We start from the raw sequence: 17,504 nt of genomic DNA on the forward strand, positions 1-17,504 counted from the left end.
GGTTTAATTACATAACTAAAATATGTTATAAAATATGCAAAGTGCAGTGGGTTCACTAGTAATCAGCAGTGTCTGAACAGCAGTTAATTTATCAATCTGCAGGAAATAACCACAGGTCTGGAAGCCTTTGTTTCTTTTGCAGGAGATCAATTTTCCCTTTACACTGTCGGCTTTACCGTGTCTCATTAACTTTGACGGCAGACTACAATCAATAGAGTTTACTTTTTTATGGATACATAATGGAAACATGTTTAAGCTGTAATGTCGCCATGATGGCAGGCTGCAATAATGCATAGAAATTAATGGATTGTGTCTTAACTGCATTTCTAAGGAGGAGGTAAACAATGAAACGGGCCTCTTAGAAATGCTGGATTACAATCACAAGTTCTTACTGCACTATTACAGACTCGTTTGCTGGCAGAGAAAACAAACGGAGATGTGTTATCTTGTTAAATGTAGTAATAACTTCTTTGCTCTCCTTCGCTCATTACGGTGATGTTTTGCTTCAGATCCCTGAGGAGAGACTCCTGCTGACGGTAAGAGGATGGGTCTCCAAAGTGATGTAACCTTATAACAGGAAACATAGGAGGCACACACATGAAACATTGTGCTGTGATGTGGTGTGTTAAGAATAGAGGTGTTTCAGAAACACCATCCATTGTGGACAAAGCTTGCTGCTTTGCCCTCAAGGGTAAAGAATTGCCAGAGGTGGATAGAAAAACAAAAACAGGGGAGAAAAATATAGTTCTGCACCTCCAGCTAGGCCATTTCTCTCACTACAGTGAGTGGGGAGAGTAGGATCAATGTTTTATAGATTGCAGAGCTAGGAAACTCTGGCTCTGATTCACCTCTAAAATAAAAATAAGCTACTTTATGTGTAAAAGAAGAAAACTTTTTATCCTTTCGTCTAAAGTCTCACCCCCATTTGCCTGCAGTAAGAAGAATGAAGTCATTAGCCAGTGGGAGGGAGGTATATCAAGATTTTCTAGCTTGTTCCCTGGTGTCAAAAATATCTTTAAGCAAGGTTAGACTCATATCATTCTGCTGCAGTTCTCTCGTTATCTGTTGGGATTGTGACCCCAGTCATCCACGATGAACCTGGGAGGGTTGCTGTGGCAATCAAGAAACAGTGTTGGTGGCAAAAATGGATGGATGTGTCTCTTTCAAATTCTCGGTCTTTCCTGAGCAGTAAAAGTAACAGCCTCTCGAGCAAGAAGTAACCAAGTTCAGAAGTCGAGTTGATGGAGGGACAGAGGTCTGAGGTCAGTGCAAAGGTCAAGTAGAGTTTGGATTCTATGAGGTTCAAAGCTGCCGTCAAAGTTAAAAGGGGAATATTTGCTCGTACATTCACGGCCGCCGATTCTTCACGGAGCAGATCAAAGACGAGTCAGCGAAACGGATTCAGATGTAGCTGAAGAGCTCATATAGTTCAAGTTCTACAGTATTTTGAATATTCTCCACACTCTGATGCACATTGGTTAGATTTTTTCAAATTATCGGACTCCCTGCTCTTTGCAGACACCGGCAGAGTGGTCAGACCCCCCTCTGTGTAGAACCAGTTTGTGAAATCCCACAAGGCAGTGATCATTCACACGAACCGTCCTCTGTGAGGCTGTGACCCCTGACCCCGCAGTGACTCACTTACATAACCGTCAAATGCAGCCTCCACTAGTAACCTGCCTCTTCAACAGCTTAGGGGCATTAAAAATGGAATCAGCACATCTAAATGTAAAATATATGGTAAATCATTTATTAACAATGTTACACAATTTCCAGCCTCAGCAGCAGCGGTTCTGCTGAGCAGACATCTGGCTATATCTCATTTGCTAGGTCTCTACAGAAAAAAAAATCCAAATATACATTCAGAAATCAACTCCATCAAGGACTTTAAAAAAATTAATTTAGTAAAACATTTATGTATAGGTTCATATATATATATATATATAAAACAGATGTACAGTAAAAATCAAATACAGTATCAAACATCTATATGAAAATGTTCTATTCAAAACACTGTTTTAGTGCAAAAGCATTTTATAATATAAAAATACTGTGTTGTAATTTTTTTCCTTATAGAAGAATAGAGGACACGGGATCTGTGTGAGGTGAGCATGTTAGAGGTGTGTGTCTGCGATGGGGATTCGTCTCAGCTCAACTATTTGGGAGTTGCTTATGCTTCCTCCGTCGTGGCTTCCAGGGATGGACTCGTTGTCACTCACATTAAGGCCGGTCCCTAAAACAGACAGAAAAAAAGTTACATTACTTTGCATTTATTCCTTGTACAGTGTAGGGCTAGGCAATATGGACCAAAACTCATATCCCGGTATTTTTAGGTAGAATGGCCATATATACGATATATATTGGAATTTTTAACAAAACGTGCAAAGTGTTTAGTTCTAACTCAACAGCACAAGAAATCATCGTCAACCTGTTTTATTTAAGGACTTTATCAAATTCCAAACCTTCCACATTTTGAAGCATTTCCATCAGATTCAGATGCTCTTTATCTGCAACCCGAAATACCTCCAAATGATAGTACCATTGTTTTGTTTTTTAGGAACTAGCTCTTGCTAGTGTGCTAGGAGCAAACAAATAGTGGTCAAAAGTTTTGTTTTTTTAAAAGATTTTTTTTGGCCATTTTTGATAGGACAGAGTGAAGGGGGAGACAGAGTGGAAGACATGCGGGAAAGGGCTTCGAGTCGGATTCGAACCCGGGCCGCCCGCTTACGAGGAAAATGCCTCTATGGTACGTGCTCTACCAAGTGTGCCATCAGGAACGCCCCATAGTGGTCATAAGTTAAGGCAACATTGAAAGATATTATATCGGTATGGTGGTACTGTCTCATCTACATATCTCTTTCTAAATTATATCGGAATAACCGATATACCACCCAGCCCTAGTACAGTGTATGTGAAAAAATGTCTGCCATTTACATTTTTTTCTTTTAATTTCCTAGATACTACATATAGTGCAGCAGATTGAGGGTAGCGGACGCCAACAGACTCAAACAACTGATCCGCAGGGGTGAAGCTGGACTCTCTGGCGGTGGTGTCAGAGAGGAGGTTCTGTCTAAACTACAGGTCACCGTGGACAGTGTCTCCCACACTCTCCCTGACGTGCTGCTCAAGTGCAGGAGTACTTTTAGTAGTGATCCCATCGAGATGCACCACCTAGTGCCACAGGGAGTCATTTCTGCCTGTGGCCATCAAACTTTTCAATGCCTCCCTCAGAGTCTCAGACACCCTGAGTCAATTGACTGGCTACTGGACTTATTTACCCATCAACAGCTATGAGCACATGATTCACAAGTTGTTTATATCATTAATCCATGCAATACTGATTTTCTATGGAAATCATGTGCAATTATTAAATTTGTCACATTTGCACATATCTCTATTTACATGAGACTTATTCCATTTTTTTTGTATATTTAGTGTAGCATGCTATTTTTAATATTTATTTTATTAAAGGACATCCTTATTTCTTTATCTATTTCTTATACAGCAGCAAATGTAACAAAAGCAATTCACCCCTAAAGCTATTTTATTTCTGATTCTGATGCTCTACAGTACTGGATCACCTAATAGACACAGTTTTGCCAATTTAGTGCAACAAATCAACACAATTAGTGGTCTGCCGTGCTGATTATCTGTCACATGTGTCCTACAAGGACCACGTGGTATTATGTAATTCATACTATATGTCTCTGTATTATCAGACAGCATACTTTACAATATCTGATGAGTCATGGTAATGAGTTGTAGATGCAGTAGACTGACAAAACTGATGTTAGAGTGGAAGTAGAGAGAAACAAAGTAACCCACTATGAGTCGAAGGGTAAATCAAACTGAAAGCACATTTCAATGTTTGTCTGTTTGTTAGTTTGTTTGCAGGATACCTTGAGGACTTCCAGAGCTCAATGCATTTAGATGAAAAATCAGTCAACATGACAAACAAGAAACAAAAGATACATTTCTGTGTAGCTCCAGCAACTATTGTAAAGATTTTTGTGATTTTACATATTTTCACAATTTTTGCACAAGCTTCTGCACTCACTCGAGCAATTAAACAAATATGTCACTATGATATTTTGATAGAAAATTTAGATCCAGGTGTAACATTTTATATCATTTAATTAGAATCTCAGCCAATCATCATTTAATTATGCAGCCTTTGTGTGATTTCTTTTTAGTATCGACAGTACTTTTCCTTGTCTTGCGTTCAACTTTCGATTTTTCTCAAATGAATACCTGTCTCCATCTTGATAAAGGTTGTTGGCTGAGTAAACACCATTACCAATAATGAAAATGAGTCCAGGACTCAGGAGTATTTGTAAGTAATATGTTATATTTTTTGCATTTATCAGTGTATTGTCAATAAAGTACAACAAAGAATCAAAGGTAGGTGCTATCAGCTTCCTTGTCCTCTGTTGTCCATTGCATTATGCATTAAACCTATAGAATAAGGTGACGTATGCCTCCTACGTCAGAGGAGTGTCCAGACCTGTGATGCTTCATGCAGTCACGACTTCTGACAGCAAGTGATTAGAAAAAGCTGCTCTTTCACAGTAAAGCCAACATGTTAATGATCAGCTCTCAGTTGTACTACGTGGAGTAACTGTCCTGAAAGTACATGTGTGTGTGCGTGTGTGTGTGTGTGTGTGTGTGTGTGTGTGTGTGTGTGTTAATGGTTCACTACCAAATGAAGTGTGAAGGCCCTCATTACAACACTACTTACTGACCCCCGTCAGGCAGGGGCCTATTATATAATTCTGATTAGCGAATTATCTTTACAGCTGACTGGCTGGTCGAGATTAAACCAGGCTATACATTCAGTGTGACACGTATGGGCAAAGAGAAGGTCAGCGGTCACCAGGGAAATGGAAGAATGTCCTTGTGACCGGTTTATAAATTAAGTTTTAACTGGAGAATATTTAGGATTATAACTCATGTTGACCAGAAGATTTTTTTAAATGAAAATCTAAGTTTCTATTTCTCACACAGAAAAGATTATATATTTTCCTGAGGCCACGCCATAAACCTGCGTGGAGCAAAATGATTTGACTAAATTAAATCTTGCAAACTTTGCTCCACTGAATAATATAAATGATAGCTTCATACTGCTGAGTTTACTGACAAGAGGACCAATAAATTCCCTGGCTCGTTTGCTGCAGCGCCGGGGCTATATAAGGTTGAACACCACACAAGCTCAGAACAGCAGGGAGAGGTCAGGAGAAGAGCAGATCAGAGACAAATGTCCCGCTGCTACAACTGTCAGTTTACTTGGGGAGCGACACACACACATAGACAAACACACACGTCTGGGTTTGATTCACGCTGTCACCACACAATCAATAAGAGGGTAAGAGGTTAGTGAAACGCTATCCTCTCAGCCTAATCCACATTCATTAACACCCGTAAGTCACTTGAACTCACACCTGCTAGGAAGGACTTTAAATTTGGCTATCTCCTTGGTTACGAGTTTTGTTTTTCTGGGATGCACGCTAGCAGGTCTCAAGTGCTACTTTGTGCAGGCCAACTATGCACAGAGTTACCTGCATGGATGGATTAGTGAAAGGGCCTAACAGAGAAAGGCCCAGGGGCACAAACGGTCAAGGGCTCCTACTGATGTTCATTTATAAAATGTCAATCAAAAAGATATGCACAAACAAGGCAGAACGTTGAAATGAGCAAAAAGAAACATGAATCAACTATAAAGAGACAGAAAAAGACTACAAAGAGAACAAAACAACTACAGAGAGATGTAAAACAGCTGCAAAGAGACCACAAAATAACTGTAAAGACACACAAAGCAAATACAAAGAGATGCAAAATTACACCAACGAGACTCAAAATCACCACAAAGGGACACACAGGAATAACAAAGTGATGCAAAACAATTACAAAGGGACATAAAATGACCACAACGAGACACAAAACAGAAACAAAAAGAGGCAAAATTTCTATAAAGTCTGTTTGTCTTGAGAGCAGTGGTAGGGGCCTTTTTCATGTCAGTGCCCATGGGTCAACTGTCTCATCATCTGCCCATGGGTACCTGAGCAGACCCTGTGAAGCTCCAGTTTGAAGTGGGTTTCATGATTTGAAGCCTGCTGTCTCCTAAACAGGACAACAATCTCTGCAAAGTCAAGTCAAACCTCAGGACTGCAGCTTTAATGGTCTCAAAGCCATCAGAAGCCTGGCACTGCTCAATAAAGTTAACGATTAATAATTCATTTTCCTTGAAAGTTATTTCTCGTCTCCGGAATCCCTAGAGATTAACCGAGACATTTAATGTGACCTGACTCAGTCCCATTAACTTTATGGTCTTATCAGGTTGGTCTGTCTATCTTCACTACATATCTACTTATCTCTCCCAGAGAGACCACCGCACGGAGGGCCAGACTATTGCACTTTCCATGATGTGAGACTAAAGCTGACGGGGATATACTTAAAGCTGAGCTGAACGACTTTTTTAAATGGTTAGCTGTCCATCAGCAGGCACTCAGTACTGTTGGGGAGTAACAGGGACTGATAACGATCTGTAAAGCAATAAATAGCAATCAAATCCAGGGATGAGCTCCAGACAACAGGTTCCATTATGAATTCAGCCTCTCTCCGTGTTGTCGGTGATGTTATGTCTTCATGTCATTCTTCATTAATTGTCTTGTTTTGCATTTAATGTTGTTTGGTAAAGCTAGACAAAGTTCTTGAAATTTTCAAGAGTTCAATGTGTAGCTTTAAGGCATCACAGACTAATTCATTTCTGAAGCTACAACAACAAAAATCCCTTAAAGCCTGTTTACACTTGGTTTTAATGCGTCTTGGGAAGTGGACAGATGAGACACATCGCCGTTTACACCTTTGTGCATCATGTGTCTCCAGGGGAGTCCAGCTGACCACTTGTGTTCGGTTTTCGTTATTACATACACCACTTGTGCTAGAGGGTTAATTTATCCCATGCACAACTCGAGCTGTGGCGATCTGTCATCAAAACGACCACCACAGGAGCTGCAATGATGACATAATTTCCTGTTAAGTCCTTGTCGGGATGCATCATCGTTTATACGACAAAATATATGTGGTCAGATGCGTTCTAGACCACCTCTGCAAGAGTCATCCAATCACGATGTGTCTTGAAGCCTGTTTAGACTTACAGGTGCATCTCAATAAATTAAATTATCATAGAAAAGTTTATTTAATAATCAATAGTCAATAATTCAATTCAAAAAGTGGAAATAACACATTATATAGATCCATTACACACAGAATGAAACATATCATGTCTTAATTCATTTAATTTATTCTAATAATGATGATTATAGCTTACATTTAATGAAGACCTGAAATTAAGTTTCTCAAAATAATATATATATTACAAGAAACCAATTTTAAATGTTTAATATGGAAATGTTGGCCTCTGAATAGTATGTCCATCTATATGCACTCAATACTTGGTTGGAGCCATTTGACTTGGACTACTGGAAATGGACTTTTCCATCATATTCTAATGTATTGAGATACACCTGTACTGCATTTTTAAACCAAGTGTAAACGGGGTCTTAGATTTTTCCCCACAGAAAACACCTGCACGAAGACCAAGGATGTTGTCGGTATATCCGTCAGTTTTTCGGAAAAACTACCCGATTTTCATAAAATGTTTGGAGTGGATCAGACTCACTAGTCAGATACAGAAGTTATTCTTCACTTTTGAAAATTTGCAAGACAGGCCATTTGTGTTGCATTCATGTGCTGAAAGAATAATTGGGAAAAAAATGTCCAACTGCCGTTCCCCTCAAGTTTAATCAACAACTCTGAAAAAACTCTCTGGGCACAACACATGTCCAACGGTCAGAAGAAATATTTTCCAACTCTAGAAGTGGGAAACTTCCAAGAACAACCTGAATGCACCATTGGCCTTGGCGGAGGTCTGCACTCTCTGGGGGCCATTCTAGTTTTACAATGTCACACTAAAACTGATTATTGATTTAATCTCAGCAAATTACATCTTCACCAGCATCACTGTCACAGAATGTCAAAAAGGTGATCGTTTTTTTAACCTGTTACAGGGATAAAATTTACATAATATGCTGGCAAATAAGGCACACATTTTGCAATGCATTGAATATTGTTAGAACAACACCAAACAGCTGAATAAACAAGACGTAGGTTCTAAATCTGAAGCTTCACTGCATCACATCTTTCTTATACTCATTTTAAAGCGGTTATTTTTCAAGTGTGTGAGAATGAGTCTAGTGGAGTCCTTCTCTTTCTGGTAATGTCTCACATTAACAGCAGAGAAGTGTCCCGGGGTACTGAGGCTGCTGTTGGCTGTTGTCCAGCTGGGCCTGATTCTTATTCAGACAGTGTGAAGCAATTACTCTGTGATTTCAAAGAGTGCGGAGAGGACTGTGTGTGTGTGTGTGTGTGTGTGTGTGTGTGTGTGTTGGTGATATATCAGTGAGCAGTTTGGGCCCTCAGCTCATTAAACATTGATGGCAACAGAGGAAGAATGGTTTCCATGGCAGCAGAGAGATTTAAGGTAAGAGGAATGACTTAGCAGGGCTGATGCCAGTGGATGTTGTAGATACTGTCATGTGTGAACACTATGACATAATCAAATACCCAGTCTAACTGTTATAATCTCATAACATCGCAATGTTTTTTAATGCTTTAAGGCACATGTGTCAGCCCTGATTAAAAAACTTTTATTTTGGAAGGATGTGTTTTTCCTTTAATGATAAAAATAGTACTGCCGCCAACATGCCATATTGGATTGTGGTGACCTTTTTTTACAGTGCACAGAGCCTTTTTTTTCTTATATTTATTGGAAAAGTACAGGGCAGATTTACTAGTGCGATTTTGGATTGGCTCACTGTGTAACAAATTAATCTTGTTAAATGCTTTTGTATGAAAAAAAAACACTGGAGGGGAAGTTGGTGGGAAAGTTTACAAATTCAATTTAAAATAAAAACCTTAAACTCTAGCAAAGTCTATTATTAGGGCCTCGGGGCAATTGCACTGAGCACTACTGTTATACTGTGGATTTCTTCTTCTTCCTCTTCTGGACGCAATTTCGTCCCGCTACTAGTCCTACAACTTGAAGAGTTGCAGGCCAAATTATATATCAAAACGTGCGGTTTGATCAGGATTGGTGTTCTGTTACTTTTCTCTACAGAATACGAATTTTTCGCGACGTAAGTCACGAAAAACTGCCCAAAATGTTGCATTGAAATGAATGGGACGGCCGAAAAAAAAATGAGCGAAAAAGAACAATAATTGGAGATTTTTAAACGTCTACTTCTCCGGCATAACTTCACCTAGAGACTCCATTTAAACTTTAAACACTAGACACAAGTCTTGTGTATCGGTGTATTAATCCACGTTTCGATAGGTCATATAGTTTTTTATCAATCCCTGTTCAATGACCATGATCATTTTTGGAGAAATTCTGAGATTATAATGGGTGTGTATTGCACGGAATGTTCGCGACACAGTGTGTGACATCATTGCCAGAGTGTAGAGGGAGAGAAAAAATTGTCAAAAAATAAATTTGAAAACTGCGCTCCAGGCCGCAAATTCCACTCTACAGAAATAATTTATACATAGAAACGTAGGAAAATTTGTCTTCTCACTCACAATCCTCTGGTAAAGCGGTCAGAGTTATAGTTTGGGCGTACAACGCATAGATGCGCTACCAACACGCATCAACAGCCTCATTGGCTCCCATATTAAAAACGAAGGGAGATTTATGAAAAAAAAGATTTTTTTTTTAGATCGCTCTAACAGAGCTATTTTTTCCTTTTTCTTTAAAAAAAAAAGCTTTTATTTTGGAAGGATGTGTTTTTCCTTTAATGATAAAAATAGTACTGCCGCCAACATGCCATATTGGATTGTGGTGACCTTTTTGTACAGTGCACAGAGCCTTTTTTTTCTTATATTTATTGGAAAAGTACAGGGCAGATTTACTAGTGCGATTTTGGATTGGCTCACTGTGTAACAAATTAATCTTGTTAAATGCTTTTGTATGAAAAACATGAAAACACTGGAGGGGAAGTTGGTGGGAAAGTTTACAAATTCAATTTAAAATAAAAACCTTAAACTCTAGCAAAGTCTATTATTAGGGCCTCGGGGCAATTGCACTGAGCACTACTGTTATACTGTGGATTTCTTCTTCTTCCTCTTCTGGACGCAATTTCGTCCCGCTACTAGTCCTACAACTTGAAGAGTTGCAGGCCAAATTATATATCAAAACGTGCGGTTTGATCGGGATTGGTGTTCTGTTACTTTTCTCTACAGAATACGAATTTTTCGCGACGTAAGTCACGAAAAACTGCCCAAAATGTTGCATTGAAATGAATGGGACGGCCGAAAAAAAAATGAGTGAAAAAGAACAATAATTGGAGATTTTTAAACGTCTACTTCTCCGGCATAACTTCACCTAGAGACTCCATTTAAACTTTAAACACTAGACACAAGTCTTGTGTATCGGTGTATTAATCCACGTTTCGATAGGTCATATAGTTTTTTATCAATCCCTGTTCAATGACCATGATCATTTTTGGAGAAATTCTGAGATTATAATGGGTGTGTATTGCACGGAATGTTCGCGACACAGTGTGTGACATCATTGCCAGAGTGTAGAGGGAGAGAAAAAATTGTCAAAAAATAAATTTGAAAACTGCGCTCCAGGCCGCAAATTCCACTCTACAGAAATAATTTATACATAGAAACGTAGGAAAATTTGTCTTCTCACTCACAATCCTCTGGTAAAGCGGTCAGAGTTATAGTTTGGGCGTACAACGCATAGATGCGCTACCAACACGCATCAACAGCCTCATTGGCTCCCATATTAAAAACGAAGGGAGATTTATGAAAAAAAAGATTTTTTTTTTAGATCGCTCTAACAGAGCTATTTTTTCCTTTTTCTTTAAAAAAAAACATATGTAGACGTTCAGGAAGAACTCAGGACGCTCAAAGTGAAGTCGGATCAATGATCGGTATTATGGTTTTGCCAAAAATGCTTTCTGTTCGAGGACAGAAATTGCAGTCTGTCCACCTCTGCTGTCACTGGAACAGGTGTCAGTTAATTCTGTTGATTGCTTTGATTTGATTGCCTTTGATCTTTGATGTGATTACAGTTACAGATACACACACACACACACACATGCGCGTAAACGAGCACACTCCTCACACATGCATACACATGCTTCAAACACAAACACGCACGAACACAGACACACACACACACACACACATACACACACACACACACAGGTAACTTTATGCGATTTTCGCTACACACACACACACACACACACACACACACACACAAATACACTCACTCTCACACACACACACACACACACACACACATTTTGAGGTTAAAGGGCATAGTTTGAAATCTCTGAAGAATCTCATCATAGTGTACACACACCGGCAGTAGCCCCCGTGGCCCTTTCAGAATTTCCCCAGAGAAAATTTTCTAGTTATTATTATTATTATTATTATTTTGTTTAAACATGTTACATCTTTTTATTGCTTCTATTGCTTTTATTTTTTAAATATTTTACTTACTTATTAAATTATTGTTTTAATTTTACTTTAATTTTGACTTTTGTTTGGCTTCCTGTTGTTACTTTCCTTTCTCGCTATAAAATCACTTTCAAAAGTTAATATAATACATAATACATTTATTGTTATTATAAAGATGCTGATCAGATACAGAAAGGAAACAAAGAAACTCCGAAGTGATTTGAGCCTGTTTGAGGTAAACAATTAAGAATAACAATACTTTTTGTTTAAAGCTCATTTGTGTTTTTGAATACACCACATAAACAGTGTGACTGTGTGAGTGTACAACACTCTAGTATCTGTGTGTTGGTGTGGTCCTCACCAGTTTTTAGGGCAAATATAAGGTCGTCAAACTCCTGCGACTCCTCGTCTGCAGTGACTAGGTTTGTGTTAATGAAGCCTCCCTCGGTGGTGTACGTCCCCATCACAGGACTGGGTTTAAACACGCTGCTGGGCTGACTGCTGGGCCGCAGCGATGCTCGTTCCCAGTCTGCTGACACCTGCAACACACAGATATAAATATACAGCCATATGAGCACATGCACAACATGCACACAGGCAAAACACTAACATATAATTTTCACAATCAGCCGTGAACATTGATTGAACCTTGATTTTTTGTTTTAATGTTTAATCAGGGTGTGCAATGTCACCAACAATAAACCCAAAGAGCCCATGTACTATGTATTAAGTTTTATTCCTTACTTGCTATGTTGTAGACCGTCTTCAGGATACTGAGGACCCAGCAGGGCCGAGAGCTCGAATGACCACTGAATGAGTATTTTTGTCACCTGTTTGAGCTACTTTGTTGAGTTGCCTCTTAGTGAATTTCTGAGTAAATTTAAGTTTCGTTTTTATTGTGAAAGGTAAAAGGAAGGAGTAATGCATTGCTGTTAAAAATGTGGAAATAGTAAAGAGTTGTTGAAACAGAACTCAACTTCCTTGGTCATTATAGCATGCAGCGGCAAATTTATGCTTCATTTGAATACATTTACCATTATCACTGATTGAACAGCCTCATAAAAGGTGGTAGATTTTCCCTTTAAGCTACATATCACAGTTCACATCAAAGACTAACTTAATGTGTTGTTTAATAAAGGCTATTTCAACTTCACATGAACCAGGGCAAAATCAGGTCGACCATTCTCATCATCTATGCACACACACCCACATGCACACTTAATTCAGAGGATGGCTGCGTCTGTCAGTCGTATAATCACGTCTGTGATGAGTTAGGGTCAGGCAAAGTGCATGTTGTCCAAGCACCCTGAAGGGTTAAGGCCAACACACGGGGTCACAGTGGGTTCATGGGGTGAGACGGAGGTTAGTGGGTTTAGGGTTTCATACTGAATCAGCCTAGCATCATGGAAATGATGCTGTCACCACGCTGCCTTTAATTTAGTGTCTAAATGTTGTTTTGGTGGGGAAAATGCTTTGTTCGTGCATCCATACAGCAAGAGAAAAGTGATGGAAGAAAGAAAAAAAAGGGTTGGCAGAGAGAGAAATAAAAGAGAAAACCGACAATAGGGACTCATCTTACAACAAAAGAATATCTCTGCATGTTTGTACCCTCTTATTTTTTCCACAACAACCAGATGAATCCATTATCTCCTCATGTTTTCCACTGTGTTCATTCATAATGAATGCCTCATCTGTCCATGTACATGCATAAATGTGTTTGTTGTACAAGCTTTTTTTTCGGAGGCCTGCTGGGCTGCAACCAGTACAGAGCGTCCCAGTGAGGTGTATTAAGCACCACCAGGCACCTCAGATGTGTCACTTCCAGGGGACGCAGTAAGTAGGTGATTCAAACTTTTCAATAACCTATTCAACTCTCAAATTATATGCTCCTATCCCAATTTTTATCTTACTCCAATTTCCTTTTTAACCAATCCACTCCAAAAATTGTCACTCACGCCGCCACTCTTATCGGTCTCTATCTGTGCTCTTGTTTTTCTCACTGGGCTGCAGCCAAATCTCTGAGAGGTAGGAGTGTGCTCTCATGAATAAAACAAGATTACTGGATTCCTGTGTGTGGCGAGAGATCGTGAAAGAAAGAGCAAAAGGGGGAGTTCCCAGGAGTAATGAAGTTAAACCTGCCCCCTTTTTCTCCTTCTTTCTCTCCCTCTCACCAGCTCACTCCTTATAGGGTATTCTCCAGGGACAAAGTTGGTACAGACACAAAGTACTGCATGTATGTGTGTGTATACAGTATGTTTTCAGAGTGTGCGATGTGCTGATCCGACAAAAAGGTCGCAAGAGGAGTTGACATGGGTTTCAGTGGCTGACTGTTTACGCAGACATAATGTGAATCAGTCTGAAGCAGACAGGCCAGAAGAGTGTGAGTATGAATGCTCTGTGTGGAGTCACGCTCAGCTGATGTGATAAATGTGTGAAGGACAAGGAATGGGCAAATAGAGCCATGGGAATGAGGGCATGGGAAAAAGAGGGAACCGAGGAAAATCGAAAAGAGAAGGTGGAAGAGTGAGGGAAGGTAAAGACTGAATGTATCATTTAAGGAAAATAAGTAGCTCAAGAACGGTCTCTTTTTTTTTTTAGATTTGGCTGTCGTTCTTAAAAGTTATGATAATATTTTACTAAATTATGCAGCATCATCACTCCAAAGGGGCAAAGGACATCAAGTGGCCAAATCATTACACATTTTGTAAAATAAACTCTCCATTTAGAGAGATTATCTAAATAATTCATGGTGAATCCAAAGTTGAGCGTGCCCAATATGTTCTAATCCTCTATTGCATAGAAAAACTGCATGTACAGGTTATAATTTATACCACGTTCAATATGAAAATGTGACATTGTAACAATATATATATATATAGGACAAAATAGGACAAAACGAGGAAAAACGCAATTGGTATCCGGGTAAAGTAAATTGGTAAAGTTGAAGCAGGAAGTGTATGTTGGACTAGTTGCTACATCCTCAGATCTCAGCGAAGAAGTGTGTGAGCTAATGTTTCATAACCAGTGGAAACGATGACCCAGGTCATAAAAAGCACAATTTTCCATTCGGTTATGAGATGAGCATATAGTTCATAGTGGAAAATGGAGTGCACTTTAACTAAAATAAAAATGCCAAGCATTAAAGTATGGAAAATAAGGGTGGTAACTGTAAATCCATATAATGGAGAATGTATTACACAAGTGTCTCCGTCTCACTAATGGCCTATTAAACTGTGTATGTGTGTGTGTGTGTGTGTGTGCGTGTGTGTGTACCTCCTCCATTGCGCTGATGAGATTCTGAGTTGATTTGCTGATGTCACCGCCTACAGTGGTGGGTCCCCCTCCCTGGTAGGTTGAATCAGGACTGTCATGGCCGCTCATCTCCACGGTGTAACTGGCTTTAGTCGGCCAACACAGCTGATTGTGCATGACGAAGTACACAGCAAAAACATACAATCCCTGTAGAGAGAGAGAGGCAGAGGGGGAAATGAGCATTAAGAACATTCTCCACGGCTCTGTTCTTAGCTCCTCAGTATCATGTGAAATCAATGCAAAGCCTGTTTAAGACGTGGAATCTGTAACATTGCTGGCTTCATCGCTCTGTCAGGGTAAAGTCTGTGATGGCGGCAGATTTCATGGTTGTTTGTAATACCAGGGTTCCCAGAACTAAATGCTAAAATGATGAAAGTACTTATTTTAAACTGTAAAACATAAGGATTAACTGTTATATCAAGCCATACTGCAGTTAGGAGAGTGTATTGCTGTTGCATTAAAAGTTAAACACCCTTTACATCATAATTAGCAGCAGCATGTCTTCGAGCACGATTAGTGGAGAATTACTTCATCATTTGGCCATGACATCATTGGCACCCTGGTATTTCTGCTTCCTCCACTTCCTCGTCATTACCAAATCCTCTTGGTCAACAGCACCGGGCTGTGAATTACCCCAAAACACCGGAGTGTCAAATTCTGCGGGGTCATCCTGTATTTCACAACATCCGTCACCAGGCGATGACGGCAGACAGAGATGTAACGCACAACAGTGCAGGGCACGAATGTCTGTACATGAAGGTGCACACAACCCGTCCTCACACACAGACATTTAGACATATGAAAAGAGTGTGGTTCAAAAGTAATTTTCTGAATCCCATGCAGGGTTCCTAAACCTTATCCAAAGCCACATTAATGCACTTTTGTAGCATTTTCAGGCTTCTCCAGCACCATAAAGCAGTGGTCAATTATATATTCATACACAGTACATACAGCATATACACATATTGATGATTTACTTCTTCATGACATTAAATTCAATGTTATTGTGCTATAAACATCCAAAATTATTTTTGTGTCAGCATTCTACAAATTAAAGGAACACACAACAAAGATTAATGTTTCATGTGTGTCACCTGTTTGTAAGTAGGGTTAGCATCCTATATAATGTAATTCTCTAGCAGTTTCAAGCACTTTAATAAAAGTCCAAGCCTTAAAAACCCTACATCAAGGAAATTAATTTCTTAACATGGTTTGACATCACAGGAAACAAGCAAAAAAGTTGTGTTTACATTTTTTTGAATTAGAAAATAAAGATAATTTCGAATTCTAAATAATCAAAACCAGATTTTTTAATTGCCTTTAAATACTTAAAAAAATTTCTACTTTCAAATACATACATACAATACTTTCAAATTTCTGATGAGCAAAGCACTTGGTTTTCAACAAGTGGAAAGAACTTTACAAACTTAACGACAAGCTATATTGTTACATATTCAAATCATAAAGCTGCTTGTTACCAAACAATATGCTTCTGTAAGAAACAAGACACAGCAGATCAGACAGCCGATTAAAAAAAAGGAACATTAAACTTTGTAAAATTACCACTGTTGCCCATGAAAAAGAGGGACATTGCCATAGACAGAGGATTATGAAGAGCACTGATATTTACAATCAACATTACGAGGAACAAAACAGGAACCGTAACTGGAAACTGTGTGTTTATGGGCACACTGTAAAACATCCGGGAACATTCAGCTTGCAAGAAGCAAAAAAAGGGCTGCAAATAGATAAAACACATGGAGCTCCTCACAGGTGGGCTTTATAGTCTGGTAAGTTACACAAACTGTGAGTTAGCACTGTACATCTACATAAAATGTATATGTGTCCGTGCATTAGTGTACCTTTAAAGAAAGCTGTGTAAAAAAACTTAAAAATTAGACATTTACACTTAGAAAGCTTTCAGGTTAAAGAGCTTACTTTAGTGTTGGGTGGAGTGACGTACTGTCTTAAAAGAAACTAAACTTTCTTGTGTGATCACATAAAACACCTAACAAAAGCAACCAGGTGTGTATTCACGTACGGGTGTGGTGTTGCTATCCATGTATGCGGCTCCATCACCACAGCACTGTGGGTGATTAGCACAGATCATTAGCAGGCTGTGCAGCCGGAGGAACAGGCTTTACTACCATAGGCCTGTTATGTAAGTGTTCCCTGATCACCGGAGAGGCCACGTCTTTAGAGATGGAAGGACAGGGAAGGTGGTGTGTAGAGTGGGGGGGGGGTTGAATCGCCATGAGCACAAACATATGGGGGCAAGAATGAGAATAAGACTGGATGACGTGTAAATCCAGAGCAGGGAAAGCGGGAAAGAAAAGCCAGAGAAGTGTTTTGTCTACAATTGCTATAAATAAAGGTCGACAATGTCTTCAGACTCATGTGAGAGTGATGTCGTTGTCCGGTGTCATTTTTGTTTTAAACAGGATAATTGATACAACATTTGCTGTTTTGTGTCGTATGGAAGCCATTTTCTGTGCTCATAAAAGAAACAATTCTATTTCCCCTAAATCCTAATTTTCTGCAGGCTTCACACAGCTGATTGCATGCGTGTGTGTGTATGTGTGTGTGTGTATGTGAGTGGGCCCATGTCTTCTTTTCTATAATAACACACAGATATCCTGTGTCCTATTTATAGCTGAACA

The 17,504-nt window shown here is 39.3% G+C and overlaps 1 protein-coding gene across 1 annotated transcript in view; it reads right to left on the reverse strand.

Annotated features, from left to right (window-relative positions):
• Positions 1 to 1,729: 1,729 nt before the first annotated feature.
• The window catches only part of adgrv1 (adhesion G protein-coupled receptor V1), a 124,994-nt gene continuing 109,219 nt past the window's right edge, over positions 1,730 to 17,504 (reverse strand). The window contains exons 93-95 of the mRNA XM_059337387.1: positions 14,806 to 14,991; positions 11,894 to 12,071; positions 1,730 to 2,233 (exon numbers count right to left, since the gene is read on the reverse strand). Coding sequence (XP_059193370.1) covers positions 2,115 to 2,233; positions 11,894 to 12,071; positions 14,806 to 14,991 — 483 coding nt within the window. The 3' untranslated portion in view covers positions 1,730 to 2,114. The remainder of the gene's footprint in view (positions 2,234 to 11,893; positions 12,072 to 14,805; positions 14,992 to 17,504) is intronic.

The sequence above is a fragment of the Centropristis striata genome, chromosome 7 (assembly GCF_030273125.1).
Source record: "Centropristis striata isolate RG_2023a ecotype Rhode Island chromosome 7, C.striata_1.0, whole genome shotgun sequence".
NCBI classification, from domain to species: domain Eukaryota; kingdom Metazoa; phylum Chordata; class Actinopteri; order Perciformes; family Serranidae; genus Centropristis; species Centropristis striata.